General features: G+C 40.9%; 1 protein-coding gene across 1 annotated transcript in view; it reads right to left on the bottom strand.

Moving 5' to 3' along the window:
• Positions 1–135: 135 nt before the first annotated feature.
• The window catches only part of prex1 (phosphatidylinositol-3,4,5-trisphosphate-dependent Rac exchange factor 1), an 84,994-nt gene continuing 59,865 nt past the window's right edge, over positions 136–25,264 (bottom strand). The window contains exons 21-41 of the mRNA XM_040152567.1: positions 24,080–24,219; positions 22,472–22,616; positions 21,450–21,625; positions 20,784–20,945; positions 19,762–19,972; positions 17,770–18,055; positions 16,781–16,996; positions 13,405–13,493; positions 12,648–12,730; positions 11,589–11,679; positions 11,330–11,458; positions 11,189–11,230; positions 9,917–10,134; positions 9,527–9,629; positions 6,919–7,062; positions 5,944–6,058; positions 5,030–5,096; positions 3,915–4,090; positions 3,570–3,672; positions 2,434–2,501; positions 136–2,318 (exon numbers count right to left, since the gene is read on the bottom strand). Of these exons, the coding sequence (XP_040008501.1) occupies positions 2,276–2,318; positions 2,434–2,501; positions 3,570–3,672; positions 3,915–4,090; positions 5,030–5,096; positions 5,944–6,058; positions 6,919–7,062; positions 9,527–9,629; positions 9,917–10,134; positions 11,189–11,230; positions 11,330–11,458; positions 11,589–11,679; positions 12,648–12,730; positions 13,405–13,493; positions 16,781–16,996; positions 17,770–18,055; positions 19,762–19,972; positions 20,784–20,945; positions 21,450–21,625; positions 22,472–22,616; positions 24,080–24,219 (2,807 nt within the window). The 3' untranslated portion in view covers positions 136–2,275. The remainder of the gene's footprint in view (positions 2,319–2,433; positions 2,502–3,569; positions 3,673–3,914; positions 4,091–5,029; positions 5,097–5,943; positions 6,059–6,918; positions 7,063–9,526; positions 9,630–9,916; positions 10,135–11,188; positions 11,231–11,329; positions 11,459–11,588; positions 11,680–12,647; positions 12,731–13,404; positions 13,494–16,780; positions 16,997–17,769; positions 18,056–19,761; positions 19,973–20,783; positions 20,946–21,449; positions 21,626–22,471; positions 22,617–24,079; positions 24,220–25,264) is intronic.

The following is a 25,264-nucleotide window of genomic DNA, read 5'->3' on the forward strand; positions in this document are numbered from 1 at the left end:
AAAGTCCTCACTAGAGGGAATCCACTTCAACTTTGTGTATTAGCATTTTTATGTTGGACATCATGTCCTCTGTTGGATGTCCACGGGCCAACATTACTGCTTCACTGAAAAAACAGTCATACTGTGAGGATTTTATTTACTAGTTTGTTAAGATTGCATTTACAATGATCATTTTAGAAAGATTCAACAAAGATCCTTTGTACAGTTATTTTCAAGCAACATAAAATTGCAAATAAAGTATATACAATAATGTGACATTAGAATAATGTAAATAAATGTGTAATCTGTGACATATTTCTTTTGTCCAGCTACACCAACATGCTGCAGTCATTAGCTAATTTAAACTGGCAACACACACTTAAGACCAGAAGTACAAGAGTACAATGTACACAAAGAGCAAATTTGATATCAGACATGAAGATAACGCAAATATCCACTGAGTCTTATATGCCAACCAATGGACGTAAATTTACAGTGGCCATGCTACTGCCAGGGGGATGCGTAGGGACTATTCCAACATGCTCATTTGGAACCAGACCGCTTTTAAATAAATAAAAAAACTAAGTGATCTGCCTAATGAATGCAGCATGTCAAGAAAGTTTCTTGAAATGCGTTTAAAACCTTTTTACCGTGTAAAACTACAAGTCAGTGAGGTTACGCTCAGCAAAGAGAAAAAACTTCTCTTCAAATGCACAGTCACGAATACAAAAAGGTTTTATATACTATATTATTTCCATAAAAATAATGCATTTTAATTTATAGCATTACTCTGCTGCCGTAAGACACATCCTATCTTTTCCTCTGACATAGTTACAGTTTGTACAAGAAAATTAAAATCTTCAGTAAAATAATGTTACTGTGATTAAGTCCTGGAAAGATCCCTTTGTTTACATAAGCTGCAAACTGCTTACAGTACTTTTTGCTAACTTTGCAACTTCTATGGACCAATTGTGCTTCTTTTAATACCTACAGTAAATACGACAGTCCCAAGACAACATAAAAGCCAATTTAAAAATCAACACAATGTCTTAGTTAACATAAGGCAATCCTTCAACTAGCACTTTTTAATTAATATATTAATAATTTAACAATGATTCAATATTCCAACCTGTTGAGTTGACCGCTTATTGACAAACAAACAGCCTTGTATAGTTTGTTTTAGCTTCCTTTGTCCTGATTCTGATTAGCTAGCTTCTGTTCATCTTCCCTCCCTTGCACTCCCTGAAGATTTCCTGACGTAATCAAATTCTATAGACATAAATAAAATGAAATTCACAAGCAATTACGTCTAAAAAATGTCATGCCATTGGTCCTTTAAATATTATTCAATATGTAGGTTGGAATGATTTTAGATTTCTTTAATACCTGATATAGTATAAGTTAGGAATAAAAACATTCCTTCCAGACTCAATAAATAACTATCCTTCATATAGTGCAGTAATACAGTACTCACACTAAACCTACAGTAATTGCACAGTAACCACATGCAACGGGCTGAGGAAAGAGCAGCCCGGTCTATCATCTGTCTTTTTATCTGCCCCTCAATCCCTACTTCCCTCTCTCTGTCTGTTCTTTGACTTTCTGCATCTATTCAGTCTCCTACCATACACGAATCCCAGGGTATTCAAGTATTCTACTTCACTTGAGGTCCAAACATTGAGCCTTGGGGAACACCAACCCAAACAGAGAAAGAGACAGCTCTCTGGACTTGCAGTCCAAGGCAAAATGAATAACATCTGCATTTAGGATGACAGTCAGCTACAGGTGGTTTGGTTAATCCAGTTAATAATAAGAGCTCAGTTATGAGCATAATCACTGTGGATGTTGTCTTTGTGAGGCCTCAAACTCTATCTGCCTTTCACCTATGTTGTGATTATCTCACACCAGTTGTCAAGTCATTCGTGTCAGTTATGTGTAGACAGACAGCCAAAGAAATAATACTTCTATCTGGGTTGCTTTCCAGTACAACAGTACATGACTAGTCTTGAGCTTTAGGCGGTGTCAGCCTCCCTGTAGGTGCCCCCCCCAGGTAACTGACATTAGCCATCTGTACAGTCTTGTTTAGTCTGTACGTTGCACTGAAGGCTAGTGGTTTCCAATCTAGAATGATCCCTGTGTAAGTGGGGCAGTGGGGGGACAATGGTCTTTCCATCAGCAGTGTCTCTTGGAGGAAATCCAGAGAGATTTGCCCTCTTTTGTTTCTGTCATCTCTCATCATATCTTCCTCTTCCACATTCACTCTCTCTCTGATGAGTTGTCTGAAGTGAAGCTTTTCTTAGAGTTCTCCATCTGAGGGTGGCAAACACAGCTTGAAGAGCCTGTTGAAAAAGAAAAATTTCAAATGAGAGGATCTGCCTTGTCTAAGACCATAAATGGTGCTAAGTGGTAATGGTATGGGCAGAGGTGCCTGATGGACGTGGTTTTATACAATACCTTGGGGCTGATGGAGGCATCTGGTCCATTACCTTGAGATTTTTAGCAGACAGCTCAACTCTTGCCCCCTGGTGGAAGAGAAAACATATGTTACACGCTCCACAGTGATCATATTGCAGTTAGTTCAACTGCCCTGAATGGCCAAACATCAAAAACCTACTAGTTGTAATACTTGTTAATTACTTGAAATACTAGTTGTAAATAAGGAGACCTGATGTATTTTCACACATTTATTTAATGCACAAACCATTTTTTATATGATTTTGCCTAAGGCATACATGTTGTAAGATTTTGTGGTTGAGGTATAGAGTGGGTGACAGAAATTTGACACCACAGTTACTCTTACTGCATATGTACTCTAACTCCAGCTGGATGACTAAGTATAATTATTTTCCACTTTCAGTAGAGGTTTACCGTGACAATATGATCATGCCTTATTATCATTTTACAAAGTAAATCCTTTCATGCAAACTGTAATTAAAAACTATAAAAAAAAGTTGCTGAAGATTTTGTTGTACGTGTGTCTGGAGTTTTGACTGATGTAATGCATTTAAACTGTGATATGCCATACATCAATACTGGAAACATACACTTGAGACTGTGACACTGATTTCAAGCATATTGCCAAGCCCTAGTTCTTCCTAAAATAATTTCTCCTGGCCATTTTATTAGGTGCACCTGTACAGTCCAATGCAATCTAATACGACTGTTCTGCCATTAAGTTTACTTTTATGACGCCTATAATGTTAAGGGTTTTTTTTTACACTGTCATGGAGCTGTTAGTTCAATTCTATGTTTTAGCATTGGGGTTAGTGGTGGTGCTGCACTAGATTATATTCAGAGGTCATTCTAATATTCTGACCCACTCATGTATGCAAAAAATTAGAGACACCTCTCAATATAATACACCACCTTTAACTATGAACTCAGTAATACATTTAATTGGATTTAGACATATCCCACAATGTTTACAAAAACTGAACATTATAAACTTCATAAGGGCAGAAATCTTGGCAGAGCTGCTGTACTAATGGCAAACGATTATACAAAGTGGCCGATGAATGTATAGGAAAAGAAACCCCATAAGGGACCCCATGCTGGACCCCAGGCTGAGATCAACAGCCCCTGAGGTTTACCTGTTTACGCATGATGTCCATGGTCTGCATGATGCAGCGCGGCATGAGGCCGTGGTTCCTGGCTAAGATCATTGCCTGCTCCAGTGTCACACTTAGGGTACATCTGCGGAGAGCAAAAGAGCCAAAGGTCAGTGCTGTGTGTAACCTCTTTATCAAACATAGACTAATGGGGTTGTCAATATGTGCATCTGCTGGATACTTTGAAGTAGAAATGTCAGACAGTGAGGCGAGTCAGGTTCAGTGGTGCATGCCACCCACTCTGCACTGTGTTAATCTTTATTCCATCTGACAGTCCAGAGATAATACACAAGCAGTTTAATAATGTCGGTGTGGTGCCAGGCTGACCTGTGCATGCCTGTGCCACACATGGTGATGTGGCAGGCTCCCAGGCGGTTACATAGCTCAGAGGACACACACAGCACGCTGACACCTGACAGATGGCCTTGGGCACTCGGGCGTACGTTGATGTAGGACTGCATTAGTCGACAGAGGTCGTCCAGTGTGTTGAGGGGTCGCAGCAGCTATGGGGGGGGGGCAAGTGAAGGTCAAAGAGGTTCAGTGGTTGAATGGATTGCTACTAGGATGATACGATACAATATCAAAAAGGGGTCCATCTTACCAAGTCATTTAGACTACTATTGAGTGTTAAAATCAGCATTTACAAAACCAAGTGGAGGAAAAAGCCATTTGTTTCCTATTTAGTTTCACCAATTCTGGCAGTTTTCTCAAGACTAGTGACAGTATAATGAAAAAGGCAAAATACTCAATAATAAGACAGTAATATCTTAATATATTAAATTTGAGAGAAATAAGACAAAAAAGTGATTTGTATGAGAAACAAGTGAAATTATCGGACACCACTTGATATATTTCAATACTCAATACTAGACTAAGTTGAGTACATGACTTGTTAAGATGGTGCACCAGCAGAAGTAGGAGGAAAACCATCAAAAATACAACAAAGAGGTCTAACTCTCCGCAGTCTTTCTTTTGAAAGATAATGCAAACCTGAGAATAAGGCTCTATATATTGAAACTATGTTCTATTAAGTTTTAATCACTGGAATCTATCTCAGCTACAGTCAGTTTGGGACACACTAGAATTTTCTTTCTAATCTAATCATTGCTGAAGTTCAAATGGAAACGGTTTATAATGATGTGTTGAGGTTAGTTGGAGTTAATAGGGGAGTCTTGACGAACTAGTGGGGGTTTCCAGTGAAGGGAACAGGACACCAGTTCATCTTACTTTTGAAATGCTTGGTTGAAGGTCTCTAACTTCAAGGCCCAGTATCTGTGCTTGCATTTATATTCAGTCACAACATTATATACAAATGGACTTATTTTACAAGAACATGATATAAGTTACGTGGTAAAAGTCTACACAGACTGTAATGTACTCACATTCTGTGAGCACAATAAAAACAGTATATGGGGGATATATCAGAATAAGTGTATATTTACCTGGTCAATCTTCATAGCTGTGGTGTTTGAGTCTGTAGGAAGATTGGACTTCTCCAAATAGAAAGCCCTGTTTAGACAAGAACATCTCGATTTCAGTTTTTAAAACTCCTCATCCTTTTCAGAAAAATACAGATTTTTTCTCCTCTGACTCACATTGTGAGAGAGCTGAGTCATCGAGCATTTAAAGTGCCTCACTATGTAGAATATGCATCTGCTACAGTACATATTTCATCATTTATTGATGCTGCTTGAGTCATTTCCTGGGAATTAGCGTGCACATTTCAGAAATCCCGAACCTATTAACAGGCTATTAAAAAACAAGTTAAAGGGCAATAACAAATAACAATCAAAGTAGAATTCAAATCTAAATAAACACATACATGCTTATATTCATAAACACATATCTCTCAAACAGAAAGATTATCAACAACATTCACTGTGATTTGCCCCGTCAACCAAATTCATATGAAAGGTAGATTAATAAGTCAGTCGAGCATATTGTAAGTATATTATACAAACTGTCTGTGAAGATTCTCACTCCCAAACAACCTTGTTTAGGGAGTTTTTATTTTATTTTCATTGTATGGGCATAATTCCTTAACTACACATATTAATGTGTGAGAAACAATAGATGTGAAGGAGTCATTTTGTGTGACTCGATAAACAAACCAACAAAATCCTGTTAGCTAAGTTGGGACTTTGTTAAGGACAGGTCTGAATAAATGATACAGTTCTCACTTTGAAAAACTCTACACCTTGAAAACAGTGAAATGTAAAATAAAACTGCAAACAAAGCAAAGTTTCTGCTTGCTTATGCAACACCAAAGGGTGAACTCTCCTTTTAAAGTGTAATATATCCAGAGTGCCAGTGAGTAACCAACTGGAGGGCTATGATTCAGTGTGGCATAGCATACCGGAGTCTGCGGTAGTAGGCCTTGACCTTCTCTAGTGAGACGGCGTTGGTGCGCTGCTGGAACTCCTCCATGGCGACACTGTCGTGCTGGGACACTCCCTCTGGACGCTCCAGAGCTGGGTAAAACAGGCAGGAGACATTGAGATCAACACACATGGGCACACTTTATACTTTATATGATCCCTTTATTTCATGCCCTCGAACCTTAACCCTCACTTCTTCAAACCTTGTCGTCATCCCTTACGCTAACATGAACATCCTTTTAATGTTAACTCTGAACATCAAATCCATCCAGTCCAACAAACTTAATACATAATCCTAACCTCATTTTGAAAAAGTGAGGACGGCCCAAAATCTCCTTACTTTTCAGATTTGTTTTTTTATCCACAGATATGGCCACAGACACACTCACACACACTCACACACACTTAAGCATCATCAATGTCACAAGTTGCCCCATGCTTCTCCTAGACCTGTAGCCAAGATTCTTTTCCAGTAGGTGGTGATGTTGATCCAAATATCCTCAGTATTGAATGGCTCTGAAGCTGTGTTGTAGCACTTTTGTCAACACTGAAGTGCATGAGAACTATATGAGCTCTCTCATTGGGTTTTCCAACTGGAACATGTATATGGAAAATGAATGGCTATTTGGCAGACAGGCATGATGCATAATGGTGTCCACTCATACTAGGCCGGCTGAGACTGGTGGAGAACTAGAAGGCGCACGGCAGCAAAGAAGAAATTAAAGGTGGAGTGTTTCAAATGGGCAATAAACCCTTCAATTTAACTTAATAAAAGGACATAAAGCTGTTAGGAAATGTACATTTGTGAGAGGCTGAGAGATGCGTAAAGCATCGGGTGTATTTAAATGATTCAATTCTACATATGTGATAAGTGATTTAGATCATCGTGGACCTATTCCCCTGAAGCTTTCTCACTTTCTCCAGTTCCTCTGTCCCAGTCCGCCCAGTCTTACCCTTGGTGAAGAGGACAGTGTGGAGCTTGAGGCTGCCTCCATTTTGCAGCCGACTGGGCAGCTCACTGAAGTGACAGCTGTCCAGGTACAGGGTGACTCTCAGGGCCTGTCGGCTGCCCTCCACCTGGTAACACACTGGCGTGTCTGCAACACACATACACAGACAGGGGAGAAGTTAACAAGACTGAGGTATTGTAGCGTTGGCTGTCTGAGCAATTCAATAAAACGTAAGAATTGTAGGGGTCACTGGAGTTCGTCACCTTTAAGTACCTTCAGATATTTTGTTATAGATGTCTACAGAGTGAAATCTGAACGATTGATTTTGTTTTGCAAACCACTGCACATATACAAAATTTAGCATTAATAGTAGAGTAAGTAACAGTAAATGAATAGTGAAGCTTTATAGTGAAAAGAAAAACACACCTGGGTTTTGCCCTCTATCACTTAATGTGTATTACAGTCACAGCCTCACTACATTTGACACAGATTCTCATACTCTGTTAAAGCGCAGGTTTCCAAATACCATTAAAGAAAGCACTGCTGCATTGATGAGCGTCATCTATCATTTCAAGTTATGTGTAACTTGACTCCATAAAACCACAATCAGTTGTATCGGAAGTTCAAACCTTCCAGAACTGAAGGAGGAGAACTCTCGTGTCTCCAGCATTGCCTTAGTTTTGCCTTGACACTGCCACAGAGTGCACACACAGTAATGGAAAAAGTGACAAAAGTCTATTTAAATATAACAGTAGTACTTACCTGCATATTAGTCATCCTAAGAAAATCTGAAATACCCATACTGTTATGTCTCTGAGCTGTTTTTGATGTAGCAGCAGCTGGCACATACACTGGTCAAATGAAATTTTAATAAACTTTAAAAGCAAAAGAGTAAAAATCTCTTACAATTTTGTGAAAATGTGATTACTGGTGTCCAAATGATTGTGCAGGACAAAAGGACAGAGGTTGATCCTTGATTATATCATGTTTGGCAAGGACATATACACCTTTTAGATATCTATCTCGTTGTCTGGCACTTTTCTTCTACCTTTTAAATATCTTTATGCATCTCAAACAATTGCAGCTTAAAAGAATTTGTCTTTATTGTATCACAGGTATGTAGAGCAGTAATCTTTTCTAATCCTACAAACGATACATGAGTAGTAATAATATATAAGTCTGACGCCGACTTGTGCTGTTTCCTCCTAACATTTTCAGACTGTGAGACATGAGCAGTTCTCGGAAAATGGAAAAGATGACCTTAACTAAACGACCTCTAGGGTCTGTGTTCTTTCAACGAGAACCCATCAAGCCATAATCCTTGGAACTGGCTGTAATGCTTCGGGCTGGACTCAGGGGCTTCAGACTCTGTGGTGCTTACATGACTCTACCTTACCTATGGCTCCCAGCTTGCTAGAGATTCCATTAGCAAATCAATACTGTCCAATGGAAGCTGTCACCACAAACCTTCTGCCGGCACTGCAGCAATCTGAGCTGAATATGCAACTTCAGGAAAAGTTTGGCTAAAAACTTTTTTTCCCCCCATCTACGTGTAGGAGACTGAGTCTGCACGATGTGTTTATCTCTACATGCCTGTCATATGTATTGAATTTAAGTATTGTATAAATAACCAAGTCAATATGTGTTAAATGTACACGCAATGGTTTGCATGTTCGTGAATAATATATGCATGTATACACTAATTACTTTCTGCTGCTGAGTGTGAACCTAGAATAGTAAATCCCTGCCTCATCCATGGCTTTTCCTCCTAAAATCAGAAGTGTATGTTGCACTTTTCCTTTGAGCAGCAATCTCTGCTGGCCATATTGAGGCAGCTGAAAAGAGAACTGGTTCAGGATGCAGCCATCATTTGTATCTGCTGGCTTTAAGGTTTCTGGTAGCCTGCAGCACCTTTGGTGAATACAGATACTGAGGTTATTAACGGCACAAATCCGCCCAGGTCCTAAACTTTCTCTCAATGCCCACTTTGAACAACCTAGGTACATCCTCACTCGAAACTACTGCAGCACGCTGTATTTAAATGCTTACTCTGAAATTAATGTTCCGACCTTGAGCGTTTTGGGAGGACAGAAGCAATGCAAACCAGAACATCAATTGGTCATTTTCATGCTCCAAAAGAACATTTCTCTACTACAGCACATACTACATGGTGATCCAAGAATATTACATATCTGCGTCTTTATTTGTAATGTTTGTGTAACTTTGGGTGCTTATGTCACATATGTGTTAGTATTTCATGTGTCCCAGAACAGCACTCGCGTTTAAATGAAGCCCTTTACAGCCTGTCAGGAGGACTATGTTATCTGTTATCTATACAAGGACAATGGGGACTTGAAAGAAATTGCATGCTCTGCCCTCGTCTAAGATGATTTATGGAGCCATTATAGTGTTGTTTTAGCTCCCTATTCAGTCGCTCTCCACTGAAAAGAAAATTAAATCTGCAACGGCAAAATGACAATTTCACCCTCAATAGCTACCATACATCCACATAATGGAACTTTATTCAGAGTTGGTCAAACCATACAGCTGCTCATTAGTAGCAGCCTGGTTTGAATGGGCCAAGTCAGTCTTTGTTGATGGAGTCTCTTACTTGCAACAAGACACTCATCCTCCAGTTGCCTGAAGAACACAGTGACTTTGTCCAAGTCCAACAGGGCCGCCTTGGTATCTTCCAGCATGGTCCGCTCCTCTTTCTGTCAGAGGAGAGAAAGAAAGCTCAGAGGTTGCACCAGGAGAGTTTTGATAGTTGTGATGACAGCTGCATGGCTAGAAAGCCATAAAGTACCAGAGCATTTGATTCAGGAACACACCAAATATGTGGGTACAACAGGACATGCACACCTATTTGGTGTTTGTTTAAAAAAAATCAGGTAAGATTTTTATTTTTAAAAATACAACCAACTTATGAACCTCTATGATAAATGAGAAACCCTGCTGACTTTCCATACTTGTCAGATGACAATATCCTATCTGCCCTCACCAGGTGTGTTGCTAGTGTGGACTGGAAGTGCAGCAGAACACCAATGACGGATATTTGCTCCAGCCACTTGCGGCTGGTCTCCTTGCTGTCTTCCTGGTACTCGCCGGCATTGTTGAAGCGTGACCGGAACGCCGCCAGCAGCTGCTCGGCCAGCGTGCACAGGGCACTCGTGGCTGCCTGGCAGAAGATCACATCCCGTCGCAACTGCAGAGACGTATCTGTTGTTTTGGGGTTGGACGGTGAGAAATTTTGATGTCAAAGAGCGATGGAGGGAGTTCACGGGGGTACAAAGGGGGGAGGTTAAGGAGACAGGAGGAAAGTTGAAGGGAGTGGATGCAGCAGTATGAAAATAGAGGGTACAGAGGAAGACAGGCACAGGAGGTAAAGCTGAGAAGAGCAATGGGAAGGAGGAGGTTGGGCATCCCAACCTCCCACTCTAACAATCCATATTACACATGCCTTGGACTTGCTCAAATACACATACTTTATTCCATTAGCTTGGATCCCCTGAGAGGATATCTCCCATTAACTAACACCATTTGCCGCTGTGTACAGTTCAAAGTGACTGGAGGATCATGTGCTTCGACACCAAACCTCTTTCCTGTACAAACATACGGAAAAACTGCCCTCAACCTGGATATGATCCTGCTCTGAAAAGTGAAAATGCTGACAACAACTCTGACTTCTTAGAAGGATTTAATTACACTGGAAAATCAAAGGTTCATTTAAACCTCTGCTTTATCTTTGATAATAATGCATATGCAATGAAATTAAACCATGCTTAGTATGGGGCTATCGTATTCACAATTGGTCGCTATTAATGGAAAAGTGGACATGCATTTTTTCAAAGCTAATGTTACAAAATGAAAGAAATAAAAATAATAAAAACATCACCTCATTAAGTGATGAAAAATTGCAAAGAAACTTTACTCTTGACATTTTTAATAAATATTTTTTTTAAATTTAATCCTCTTTGACGAAGTTTTTAGGACCTGCAGATGTCCTGATGTTGAACTGGCTGCAATGTCATATGATGGATGATCTCATTTGCAAAGGGCTCTTAACTGTTAGAATCATTTTTAATACTCCACTTATGAGACCTTTCCAGCTGCTTCAGACCGATTTCTGCAGAGTGACTGCACAGCCCGTCTTGACATCTCTTCTGGTGGTTTTATGGAAAATTAGAGCCAGGTTATATCTAGTTTGATTATCTGCCACCACTTTGCTCTAAATCTCATCTGGTTTCAGTCTAACACGGACTTGTTACTCTACCTGTGCACTTGAGCAAAGCCAGAAGAAGCTGGTTTTTTCCATCTGTGGAGGTAGAAGGAAAACAAGGTGGAATGACTGCTTGTAACTGTATACTCTCACATGGCAGGAGTGCATACATGTGTGCGTGTGTGTTCCACTAACCCTCCACAGATCTCTGCAGGCTCTCGACCAGGGTTTTGATAGAGTTGGGTAGGTTCCAAGGGTCCTCCTGGATGTTCTTGTGGATAATGCAACGACAGCGAACCGTCCAGTCCTCTGTTTGGCGAAACTCTGTTCACATAAAACCCAGGAAATGTGTGAGTGTGTGCGTCGGTTGTAGTAACAGAAACATGTTAACACACCCTTTCACATTTCAAGCAGCAAACACACACACACATTTTTACACAAACACAGTATGTACCTGGTTGGCTCTGGTCAGAGTAAAAGTGCTTGGTCTCCTCACAGGCCTTGGTCATGACAGGTCCTTTGAGTAGGCTGTTGATGGAGTCAACCTTTGTGTAGAAATAAAAGCACACACAGTACAGTACATGCACACAAGCGCGCGCACACACACACGCACACAGAAAGATCGTCAGGCTTTCTCAATCAGGCTTTGTCTGTACTTCATTCCTCATATTCTACACATCTTTCCTTCCTTTCCTCTGCCTCCTTTCTTAGTGTGTCATTCAAACACACACACACACACACACACACACACACACACACACACACACACACACACACACACACACACACACACACACACACACACACACACACACACACACACACACACACACACTCAACTCACAATAGCTTCTGGCATGGGTCATTCAGCATTAACAACAACAAGGCTTGGCTTTGCAAGCCCCCTGAGCTGGCTGCTGTTTTTACATGTGGAAATAAAACTACAGCAACCAAAGAGGGTGCACCTCACGTGGAGTCAAACATCAAATGCTGGTAAGAGGAGAAGAAAAGAGGTATGGATGTCTTTAACTTAATCCACATATCAGTGAAAGCCTGTGTGTATGTGTGTGTGTGTGTGTGTGTGGGTGTGTGTGTGTGTGTGTGTGTGTGTGTGAGGAGAAAGAGGGAAAGGTGGGGAAAAGAAAAGAAAGAAAGGATGTCAAGTGAAAGATGAGAGGGAAAACCAGGTTCCTGACCAGAGGAGAGAGAGAGCGCCACGAGGTAACTCAGCCCAGATGCTGACTGATTACTATCACAATCATCTGTTCCAAATGGTTTGGCAGAGGGGGTGGTTAATATAATCCTGTCTTTCAGTTTTACATCTTTTGGGTGCATTTAAACTTCAATGGCTCACCTTTTATATTTGGTGAATAAAGATTTTGTTCAAATTTGGATCAGACCAAGGTTAAAGTTTGGCTAATTAATAAGTCTTGCTGAAATTCTACAACATGAGGGCAATGGCACCTGGTAACATAAATTCAGCTTTTACGCCAAACTGAACCCCCGAACTTACCTGGTTGAAAAGGTGCTCGAGGCAGCCGTGCAGCTTGTCCTGTTTGTCTGAGGGAATCCTCATGTCACATGGCAGCTCATCTCCTAGCAGCCAAAAAAAAAAACACCCAACAAAAAGTTGAGGAGAGATCACACTTTTGGACACCAGTGTTTATTTTTAATTGCACGTATTAAACAAGTTCTATCCATCTGTTAATGTAAACTACAATGCATCAAATTGGAGAGGATAAAAGCGAATACGTCATCGAGACCAGAGTCTCATCGTGGGCTGTTTAAGACTTAATACTGATAAAAACAATGTGATAAACAGCAGCGGACACGTACTTGGCTCACTGCACAAAAAATGTGGTTGTGGGGGTTATGAAATGTGTCTAAATTATCTGACCACAGTCACCTCCAAGGAATATCTACATTATTTCTCCAGTTTGGCATTCTGAAAGCATGACATATGATAAATATGATCACAAAGTAAAGAACAATAACAGGTTGGAAACTACTGATCTATGCTTATGCAAACATCCATTATTTCTTGTCTTTGTTTGACACTTGGGAAGCACGCAGTATATCTGCCTCAGCCTAGCTCATGTTGTTTATGTTGAATTCACTTTGTTACAGCGCTGTCTGTTTGGACAGTGACACATTTTTTTCTCATTCACCCGAAATCCAATTTACAGAGTCAACAACATGTAAGCGACGCAAGGACAGATATATTTACAGAGGGATAGAAAAACAAAATTTCCTTTCATGCCATACATTACCTGATCCCATCTCATCACTCCCCAGGTAAGAGCTGTTACTTCGCACACTTGTGTAGGACAGGACTGAATCTCTGTTGCTGTTGCATTCACTGCAATCATACACACAAACAAACACAGTCAAAATGCATTATACAGCAAGGGGGTCATTCTGTTCTTAAACCACAGAGGGGACTTGGAAAGCAGCGTCTTGTAATTACGCTGCCAAATAATCCCTCTGATTGTAAATGCCTTTTCCGATTTACAGTATGTGAGACCAAAGGTACTTAAATGTTTCCCACAATAATAACCGCCTCTGGTTTACACACAGAGAGGTATTCAGTCAACTGTAGCAGCATTAGTCTTAGAAAATATTGGACTGATGATAAATATATAAATTAGACTTAAACACTGAAATTCAGCTCACCTACTCTATCTACACAGACACCTTATATATGCCGGCACTGCGACAATCTGAGCTGAATAAGCAACTTCAGGAAAGCAGTTTGGATACCATATAAGCACCCATTCTTTTCAGTGCTGCCAGTGTGTTATGGCTCAGTTATCAGTGTACTTCTTCATGGTGTTTGAGGGGAACTTCTGCCTGCCTAAGACAGTATTATAAAATGACCTAGTCTGGTATTTATAGTCGTACGTCTACGTGAATCGACATGATTACTGGGAGCATGTGGAGGATTTATGTGGCTCAAATTATACATCGCTTCAAGTGAGCACGCTCGCGATCCCCTCAGAGGAGCTCTGAATGATTCACAAGCTGAATTACCATGACAAATGGCCTACGAGTGACTACGAGCTATAAAACGACAACACTGGCTTTGTCTTCCTTTTCTATTATCCAGCTTGGCTGGATGACAGGGTGGGGGAGTCAGGGGTGGATATCACCTGCCGGGCTATTCTGTGGTCCCTAATGTGTGTGAATGTGTTTGTGCTGTGAGGGAGGGAAACTGACAACATCAGAGCTGCTACAATTACAGGGAGAGAGTTAGTAAAACCATCTTCTAGTAGTTTGGCTTGAATTCTCTACTGGCTTTTACTCACACACACTCATGCAATCAAACCATCATACAGTTATAGTAGTAATGTGTGTATGCAACAGTAAATCTAGACATGTTTTTGTCTTAGTACCCTTTCCCTCAATCCACTCCCTTTTATCATACTTCAGTCCTCCCATTCCTTTTCTCTTTATTTGTTGCCTAATATACACACAGTTCCCTCTGTCCCAGTTGGGTCCTGTGTTATTCCCCTTCTGGCAATCTGCTTCTGCATGGAGAGTTGTGTATTCCAACTGAATTCAGAGAAATACACAGTCTCTATCTCTCTCTCTCTCACACACACACACACACACACACACACACACACACACACACACACGAGGTGATTTCCAAATTTAGCTTCACACACCTCCTGCCAAGTGTGAGCACCACTGTGACAATTATCCTGCTTGTAGTAGTGGATGTGGCCTAAACCTAAACCAAAATCACACACACACACACACACACACACACACACACACACACACACACACACACACACACACACACACACACACACACACACACACACACACACACACACACACACACACACACACACACAGGTCCCGTTCACACTTTCATTATGTTACATACAGGGTGATGTATTCACAACTTGAAATACAGGTGAGAATACATCCATAAACACATTGTGAACACATTGGGATCCCCGTGAACAACTCATTAATGGCTTCCTATGAAGTTCCTTCTGAAATTGTAGCCATGTCCCATTTGCATACTGTCTAGTGCTATATAGAGTTTTCACAATGGAAAAAAATGTTTAAAAAAATGTTAAAACTAAAAATTCCGGCACTCTAAAACCACTTGAATTTTGAGTGTGGTGTAAATAGATGTATTGTCCCACAATGCAATGCACAGTGAATATAACTTTTGCTAAGGAAGGCAAGAAAAGATGCGTATTGGATTGATTTTGAGTGCACTCGCCTCTGAGGGAACAGAATTGATGTCCAGAGCTATTTGGCATGGAAGGAAGATAGAACACCTGGGATACATTCTGATGTACTGGAATTGAACTGCAATTTGTCTTAGCTGGATCTGAAACTGGACAGACTCTAGATATGATCAGATACCAGATAAAAGGTCTTAACAGAGCCAAACAGACACACAGATGCACATTTAAGAGCCAACAATTTATGACAGACGCAGTTTACCAGAATTTAGAACAGACGCTACTTGACTCTGATTTCTTCACGCAGTCCTCTCTCCCCTTTTCTTTCTGTATATTTCTGTCTCTGATCCTGGCTCTTCGGCTGTACTCGGCCCATGACCTCCAACTGTTGAGCTCTGCTGTGGTCTGTCACCACCTAAGGCTTTAATGTCTGATTCTTTCAGCAGGACTCAAAAAACAAGATCCACCACCCACCTCTAAAACACAGTAGCACTTTTCATCACCTGCAAAATTTCAGGAGTGGGCTGATTCATCCATACTCACTACGCGGCCTTTTACTGCTACCTTGAACAAAGTATTTTTTATTCCACTGTGCTTGTGTGTGTGTGTGTGTGTGTGTGTGTGTGTGTGTGTGTGTGTGTGTGTGTGTACCAATCATACAGCAGCCTACATTTTCCTTTACATTTTATTGTGATGAGGTACTTGCGTTTCACATGCCGTGGCCAGGCCTTAATGACAGAGTGGGTGAGGAGGCCGCGCCCCAAACATTTGGCTGTATTATACACCAGCCCACCACACCAACAACCAATAACTACATCTTAGTGGGTGGTGGAGGGTGGGGCTCGGTGGAGCACTGCCCGGTGAACCGTGCATACACACACACTCTCTCACACATACAGAAACATCTGAATGAACTCACAACAAGCAAATGACATAACCAGATCTAACCAAAACATTTTGAAGTAATTTTTAGCCCTCCATCTCAGTTAAAATACCAACATCTGGAATGAGTTGTAGCCTCCAAAGGGGGAAAATGAGCAGCAATATCGGTTTGTGGAGTAAAGAGGGAGTTTGAATGTTGTTCATGTTTTATAGAGTCAACAGTAAGAAATCTAGGTGTGAGACAAGGGTGTCCCGTGCCCCCTTTCTTGTGTTTTATAAAGATGCTGCTATAACAGGTAAATAAAGATTTTTCTCCCCAGCATGAACCATTAATTCTGATTTATATCAGGTGGCTTCCTAATAAAAGAAGAATGACAATATGAGTCTAAATTATTAAAACTAAATGGATTCAAATACCAGAGGAGTGATTCTTCTTTTATGAAGCTACTCAGGTCCCAGTTTCTGGGAATGAAAACTCAGGACCAGGTTACATTTTACCGGAGCAACTTTAGAAAGTCTGTATGATTTATAAGTGTCACAGTCTTTAACCAGTTACCTGTAGGAGTCCCTGTAGCTCATCGTGTCATGACCGGAGTCCTCCTGGTCCTCCTCGTTCACCTTAAAGCAGACTCTTTTAATGCCACCTTGCTCCACTTTGTCCTGGTCACAGCCATCCTCGCAGGGGGCTAGAGAGGGCTGACTTGGCTCGTACACCGGAGGCTCCCCACCCTCCCCTTGGAGCTGCGTGGGCTCGGTGATAGATGACAAGAGGCTAAAGAAAAAGAGTTTTATTCCAAAAATGAGATATAGAGTACATTTGTGTAGTATATTTTAAGGATTTTTAAATATTTTAAAATGTATATATAGCTTTAGGGATATAAAGCATATTGGAAATACATCCGCAGCATCAAGAAACTATTATTCTTATATTTATATCATAATACACTGGGCATAGATGCCTTCACTATCAAACATACACATCTATTCATTCACACTGTCACACCCCTTCCTCAGCACGGACACACAATATGTGTCTCTTTCTCTTGATGTTATCCTGGCCTCACTCCCTGTTCCTGTACTGGGCCCAGCCCGTAAATATTTTGGGCCAGAAGAATGTTCCTTTTGTAAATCCTCAGCTTTATACAAGGCAAAGGGCAGACAGACAAAGAGAGGCTGACGAACAGCCTCGGGAGGCTGGTGTGGGGATAACAGCTCCTAGCTTTTTATGCAGAGACCTCTAAATGTCACCGTGAAGTCTACAAAAATAGTGTACCCACATATAATCACCAGTGGAATAGAAATATTTGATAACAGGACCAGCTGTTAGAGCTGAAAATATTTTCAGGATGGATTTCATTAAACAGCTTTGTTTTTATTTCATAGATGACACTTGTCAACGGGGGTAGAGCTGAGAGATTGATATGGAATAGGCCCGAGGAAATGTAATTTAAAAGAGAAAAACAATATCCATATTTACATTAAAAACAGAGTTAAAGCTTTTCAGTTGCACAGAATCAACGTGCTTATATAAACTGTAACACTTACACATCGATCTGAGCGACATACTGCTTCATTTCCCTCACAGCAACATCAAGGCGGCTATACAAGTGAATGTAGGCATCCTGGGTCTCTGTGTCTTCCTGTTTGAGCAGGAAGCTCAGCCCGCCTTCTCCATGGCCACCCCATCGACCGTCTGTCAACCCCTCGCCGCCGTCCAGGGCCACATCCCCACTGCCATCCGCCTCATCCCCTTCCAGACCTGAACAGCTCCAGGAGGGAGCTCCCATGCTGGTCACACAGTGCTGGGTGTGGGACATAGGGTTCAGTTGTGCTACAGGACATGAGAGGAGAGGGGAGGATAAACATGTTAGCGGTGGCTGAATGGAAAAGACTTCATTCTCTGACAATTATATCCAGCCCAGATGTTCAAATCCTATTAAGTAACTCTCACGTCTGTTCTCCATTTGGACTTGATGAAAAACAACTTCTTAAAGAGCACTTATGCATCTGATACTCACATTGAGAGCAGGATACAAAACTGTTTAGATTGGCTGAATGCCAAACTAAGCTGCAATAACCTGACATGTCCCCAAACTGCAGACAAATTAAATTCTTCCAGTGAACCCAGAGTGTGTATTATTAGTACACAGCAAACACTAAGCCTTGGGCCACACTGCCAACCTCACCTCTGCGTGACGGCTACCTCGCTGAACTGCTGCGGCTGGCACTCGTGTATGTGTCCACTGCAAGCGGTGCTGCTGCGGTGCTGCTACCGCCAGCCCTATCTTCCTGCATTGAGTTTGCCTTTGATAATGGCCATCAATATTAGAATGTATGAATTAATTTCATTATAAATTTAATTTATATTGAGTTTATAGAGAGAGAAAGTGCACTGGAATACTACTGCTGTCGCCTAAAGTTCTGTAAACTTACTGACATAATATAATTGTTGCCTACATCGGGTTTCTGCTAATGGATATATAGTACACATGTAGCCTCCACTTTCTCCTTTAATAACATGCAATTGCTAAAATGGTTTAAAAAAAAAATCATAATTTTTTTACATGAGTGTTTTTGAGAAAACCCATGACATGAACGGGGAAAAGTTCTGAATTTGGAGTGAGTTGGCACGGAATGACCGTAATTCTTTTTCTGATTAAAACATTAAATGCTAGCTACCCTCACTGGAGAAAACATCATCCCCATGGCTGTTGGCAGAACGCATACCAAAAAGCAAAAGAGCTGAACATCCCACCAGTACAACTGCTAGGCAGATGTCTGCCTGGCAGCTGGTGCTGAGAGGAAAGATGAGGATGAGGCATCCTGGAACAATGCAGGCAATGCTAACAGTCTGCTGTCTAGACAGCTGTATTGCATTTTCATCTTTCTTCTGAGAGTAGAGGGAGTTCAGCAGCTAAACCTTAAGACCCTTAATTAATATCAAGCTGCATCACAATAAAGTCGGACCATACTGATATAAGATAGGATACCTATTTTTTCGTATCTATGAATAAAGGATTTTTGAAATGTTTTTCACTTTTCTTGAAATTATTCTTTGGTGAAATTACATTCCATTTCCACTCAATTTCTTGCTCTCTCTTTTTTCTCCCCCCTTTGACCTACGCAGCAGCAGCAGCGAGTGAATGGCACACATTCCTATGCTGCTTTGAGGCACCATCTTGGCTGACATCATTCATTCACTTCTCATGTCAATAACGTGAGTATGGCCTGGAGCTAATGGAGTCTTAATGGCAAACCACTCATCTAATTTACTTTGAGATTTCTTGTTGAGACCTTATGACTACTGTGGGAGTCGGGGGGTTGGCGTTTCCGTCTTTGTGCTGCAGGATTTAAATGGTCATAGAGGGTAATTAGTCAAAATGATCACTGAGCTGGTGTTAAGTGGGTTAAGCTGTATTATCATTAAGGGGATGGATCTCAGTGCAGCATAGATTAAGCAGTGGATATGTGACAGAGATTGTACTAATGTTCAAATCTTCTTGGATAGAGGTGTGTGTATGTGTGTATTCCCTCTACCTTGGTCAGGGTCCAGGCCAAACAGGGAGTTTTTGCGCCCAAAGCGGATGCTGAAAGTCCTGCCAGCAGAGGTAGTGCTCTTGGGGTAGGAAACCTGCATCAAGTTGATGTGGCAGTTGGTGGGAACAAAGTCCATGCAGCCCAGTGGGTGAGGATTAACGCCGGCCTGCCTGAAGGAGGGCCACACCTTGTTCCTCAGCTCCAGGGCAAACTGGGTGAAAAATTAAGAAATGATCAGTAAGAGGGCACAGACAAAGTTGACAAAGTTTAGTGCAAGCAGAAGCTGCATGACTGACAGCTCCAATATTTTTAGTGTACATTTTTAAATAGATAATTCTCACTGAACACCAAGGCAAAACATGGTCACTGTATCAGAAAATAGGACATAGCGATACAACAATGACAGTAAAAATAAAGATTAATAATTTAATGTAATCTTCAAGACCTGAAGAGAGTTCTTGCTGTCTTGAGTAATGGAAAAATACAGATTAAGTGCTTGTGTTTAACCATTCTTGGTGTCAAATTTATTATTAAAGCTTTGAAAGTGTATACAGCTTTGCTCTATTTCACCATGAGGAGATAATTGATAGTATTACAATAATGAGTGTGCTTTATCGGCACTGACGTATGACTTAAAGTCCAAATATGAATATAGAGAAAAAGCACATCTCTTGACATCAGTAACACATGAAAGGCAGTGTTCGACTCACTTTCACATCCCACTGAAAAGCCTTTCTCAGCTCTTCTAAAAGCTTTACAAAGCATGTGTGTACCTTAATGTGTCCTGAAAACGAGAGCCAGTAAGAAATGTATTGACGAGAAGAGAGATAATACATCTTTTTTTGTATAAATGTATCCTAACTTAATAATATTATTAAGTTATCTTACTTATATTTCAGTGAATTGTTATTCATTCACAAGTAAATAAAGTAAGTGTGTTTTTGACGTCAAATTAAAAAAAATTCACATCTGACCTGACATGTACTATATGTTCAAGAGAAAGTAGAAGCATGTCTTAGTACCTGCTGATAGCTGCTGATACGCCGTCGGATACTCTCCAGCTTGGTGTCGCAGATTTGTCTGAACTCGTACTGAGGCATGGTAACTACTCGGTCGCTCTGGGAGATGAGCTGGCTGCAGTTACGAACAAAGAGGTTGTCGTCACCAGAAAATGCCTCCAGGATCTGTAGAGACAAGAAACATTGGTAAGGATGGATCACTCCTACAATAAAAGTTTAGTCAATCACAACCAAGAGTAAGTATAGCATTGTCAGCAGCAGGAACATAAGACAACTGTGTTTTTCATCTAGCTAAACATTCAGCTTTCCAATACTAACAACTGAAATCACCAGTGATGCCAAAAAACCCTTTTGCTGCTTTTATCCTGTCATAATAAGACAACTTTAACGAATATCAGTGACCCACAAACTGGTGAACGTCCAGGTTGGGATCTGCCATGACAAATGTGTAATTTTGGGGGCTGAGTATATGTAAACCATGTTAACAACTGTTACACAATTTAAAAGTGACATCATACAACAAGTACGACTTGAGATCTGGCCCCCGAGGTGTATTATCTCCTCATTATCATTTTCAGCGTGTTCATTAAGATCAAAATACATTACATTTAGCTTTGCCAACTAACTCAAAAACTTTAACCAAACTTCACCTCCTCCTCCAATAACTACCTTAGCAGTGAGGCTGAAGCAACCTTTGGGCTCCACCATCTTCTCAAGCACGTGGCTCTTGATGCCAGCAGTGCTGACGTATTCATAGACCACGCCGTGCTCCAGGTGGACGTTATCTACTGTCAGACTGACCAGAGGCAGCTCGTCGGAGAGGGAAAGCCTGCCTAGCCGATAGTCTATGGATCACAATTTTCAATTTATTTGATATATGCCATTTTAAAAAAAAAACCTAAGTCAAAGAATTGAGAAGGAAGGTGGAAAAAACACATTTAACCAAAAAAAACAAGAGCTGAATGGATTTTCTAGAGGCATAGTCATGCCTTAAGTGTTATTAGTACATTCAAAATGCAAAAACCTCATCAGCTTTTGACAGAAACACAATGACACAAGTCCCTTTAGTAAGGACACACGTAAAGGTACAGTGTACTGCACATGTGTCAAGTGTGCTTACCCTGCCAGCACTGTAAAAGGATTGGCCACTTTGTGTAAATACAGTAGGTACACTAAGTGGTACTAGATGATGTCCTATGACTGTAGCGTGAGCATATGTAATTTCCAAACAGAGAATTTTCTATATCAAGAGCAAATTACCTACTGCTGAAGCCACGTTTTACTGACACAGAAAGCACAGTATGACCCAGTTCAGAGGTCATCTGAAAGTAGCTATCTAGGTGGAACATAATGGTTTCATGCATCATGTTTTTGGCAGGGACAGATGTTTTTTTTTTAACATCAAGTCTGCAATCAATCTAGAACCACATAGAAAGCAGCTACAGCTTATAATACAGGACACTCCCAAGTGACGCTAGTGTTGTTCAGATAGGTTTTGTAGTTATTAGCAGTACATCTGCTATAGTATAGATGCATTGTGATTCTGTTTTAAACAATTGAGCATTGTCTTCTCACAGTTTTAAAATATTGCTTTATGCATAATAAGTTTAAGCGATGAGAAGAAGAATGTACATTCAAAGACTGTAACTACTACTATGAACAAATTCGGAGGATGTTACGTCAGGTTTCACCTGTTCCATTTGTGCTGTTCCCCTCTTCGTGGTCAGAGCCATTCTCCACTGGATAAGGACTAAACGGACTCTCCTCCTTCTCACCTGCACCTCTTTCTCTTTGCAGCTCTTCCACATCCTCAAATGCACGGTACGCCCACTGACACTGGGAAACAGATTAGAGCTGAACAGTCATATTGAGTATGCCTGCAATGTGCAATAAATCATAATTGTTAATAAAATGAGGGACTGAGTGAAGGAAGAAGTGAGTGTGAAGTGAGAAGAAAAAAAGACAAAGCTACAAATTCTTACAAAGGTAAAGAGACAGAGCACTTTATACACAGAATTTGAAGGAAATAATCTGAAGTATTTACGCCCCGTGGACAAGGACACTTTTCACCTGACAAGATAGTCAGGGCTGACTGCACCACCCTGAACTCTGCAGTGCAGTCAGCCACATCAACAACATTTATCCTGCTGTTAAATGAACCAGCAAACATTTACTGGAATAAAAATAACAAAATAAGGCTGCTCAGTTGACTTTGTTCACTGGCTTTGAGAAAAGGGGATTTATCAGAGGAGTTGGCCAGGCTACACAAAGCAAAACAAAACACTGTGCTCTTTACAGTAAGACATCCTACTCTGTCTGCAGCCTTGTGAAATACTGGCTGGAGGTATGAACTCCTGCTGTAGCAATGTCAAAACAACCTGACGAGAGTTTTGCATTTTTGACATTGGCCATGTAGTACGGAGTGTAAATACTAGTATCTAGTCCTGACTCAGCCTGGAAAAACAAAGCCAAATCTGCAATTGTCAATCTCATACTTTAATATGGACCATACCCAAGGCCTTCTTGGAAACAGGAATGGCTGAAAATTCTGTAGAAAAAGTCAAGTTGTGTATTTGTTGCTTTGGGCTACTTTTTCACTCCGGGCAGGGTTGTGTCTTGAGCTGAAAAATGTTGACCTCTCACTACAAGTAGCCCACAGCCACAGTGACAGCCAGTAATTTATGTTGGAGATTACTAGGCCACCCAATGTTGAAGCCTAGAACGCTAATGAAATGAAGAAACTTGTTGTATGATACCCTTTCTGTATCATACAGATACGAAAATTTAAAAGAGCAAATCTGAGTATTTAATTTTTTTTTTTTCTTCTCAAACTCTTAAGTTGCTGTAGCTAACTCTAGCTCTAACTAATGCTATTTATGTTTGATGTACCGTCTCAGAACATGAATGTCTGGGTCACTGGGGCTCTCTGGTCTGTTAGCTTGTCAAATGTAAATTTAGTGATCTTTCCCACATTGTTGAAAGATTTGGTAAATTAACTTCCAAATGCTACTAGTGATACTAATCATGCTACTTTGCGGCATTATGTGGTCTCTACTATAACTAAAGCACTCAGGGAGTGCCCTGTTACAGTGAGAGCCATAAGAACTCAAAAAAGGACTGTAAAACCTCACTGGACATAGAGTATAGAGTGGGATGATGTGGCTTGCTGGGATATTATTTTTGAGTCACAAATTGCATATTCATTTTAGGAATTTTCTCAATAAATGCCCCATTTACACTCCAACCCTGCTCTGACAAAAAATTTGTGTGTTAGTGTTTGTTTTCCTGTGTCCCCTCACCATTTGCAGAGGGTCCTGGTGTGTGTTCTGTGCAGTGAAGTGCTCCAGAACTTCTTGGTAGGCACTGTGGTTGACGCTGTTGCCATTGACTTTCAGGATGACCTGGCCAGGCTGAAGACCCGCCCCCGCTGCCTCCCAGCCTGCAATGTGTCAACAGATGCTCAGAGGTAAAGGGTCACGGGGTGGTATAAATACAGTGGAACTGTATACAACACATTGTGCTATTATGAAAACATGAAATTCAAGTAGGAGAAATGCAGGAGTTAAAAAGGGCTTCACCTGTCTCCCACATCCATGGAAGAAATTTCTCCAAATTGTTTAAATCAAGGTAAATTGATTTTTTTCTATGAATTTTAAAAAAAATAAATCTAAAAATAGGACTCAATTCCCATATCTGTACATAACCTTGTCCCTTTTGTTCGTCCAGGAAAATAGAAAATTACTTGGCTCAATGCTGTAACATGCTGTCCCTTGGTACTAATGGCTTTACAGCCTGGAAGTCCAATCAACACCTCCATCATCTTCCTCTCCTGTCTAAAAATACCAGGGCTGGCATCACTTCCACTCAGGGTGCCAGCAATTACCTAACTCTGGGGCTACTTGACCCATGCATGGGTTGCACACAGGGGGACTGATTTAGGAACAGATTAAAACAACTGGAGACTCTGAATTTAGACGGAAAAAACTGCTCGTCATACACCAGCAGAGAGCCAGAGGTGATACAGGACACTAGGAAAGAAAGAAAAAAGGAGAAGGAGCGTGGAGAGGAATGGGAAAGGAGAGAAATGGAGTGAAGTGAGAGGCAGAGAAAGTGAAGAAGTCCCTCTGGCACAATAAAAAAAAAGGAAAACCATGAGATCACATTCCTTGGTCAACTGGCAGCTCCTCTCCTCACTGTTTTTGTGTGTATCCTCTCCTTGTCCTGTCTGGTTTACACATTGGGATTCATCCCTTATCCAACTTGTCACAAATTACTCATTTTTCTATTTCAAGTCAGTTTAGTCAGTCAAGTCTGGTTAGGAGGTTGTAAGGAGAAAGAAGGAAAAATGAGAAGGTAAAACAAAAGTATGGATGTTTTTTTCCGTTACCTATTGCGCTTTTAGCTTTGATCACCTATGTACGTGTGTGTGTGTGTGTGTGTGTGTGTGTGTGTGTGTGTGTGTGTGTGCATGTGCAGATGTGTGT

This window comes from Xiphias gladius, chromosome 18 (assembly GCF_016859285.1).
Source record: "Xiphias gladius isolate SHS-SW01 ecotype Sanya breed wild chromosome 18, ASM1685928v1, whole genome shotgun sequence".
In the NCBI taxonomy this organism is placed as follows: domain Eukaryota; kingdom Metazoa; phylum Chordata; class Actinopteri; order Istiophoriformes; family Xiphiidae; genus Xiphias; species Xiphias gladius.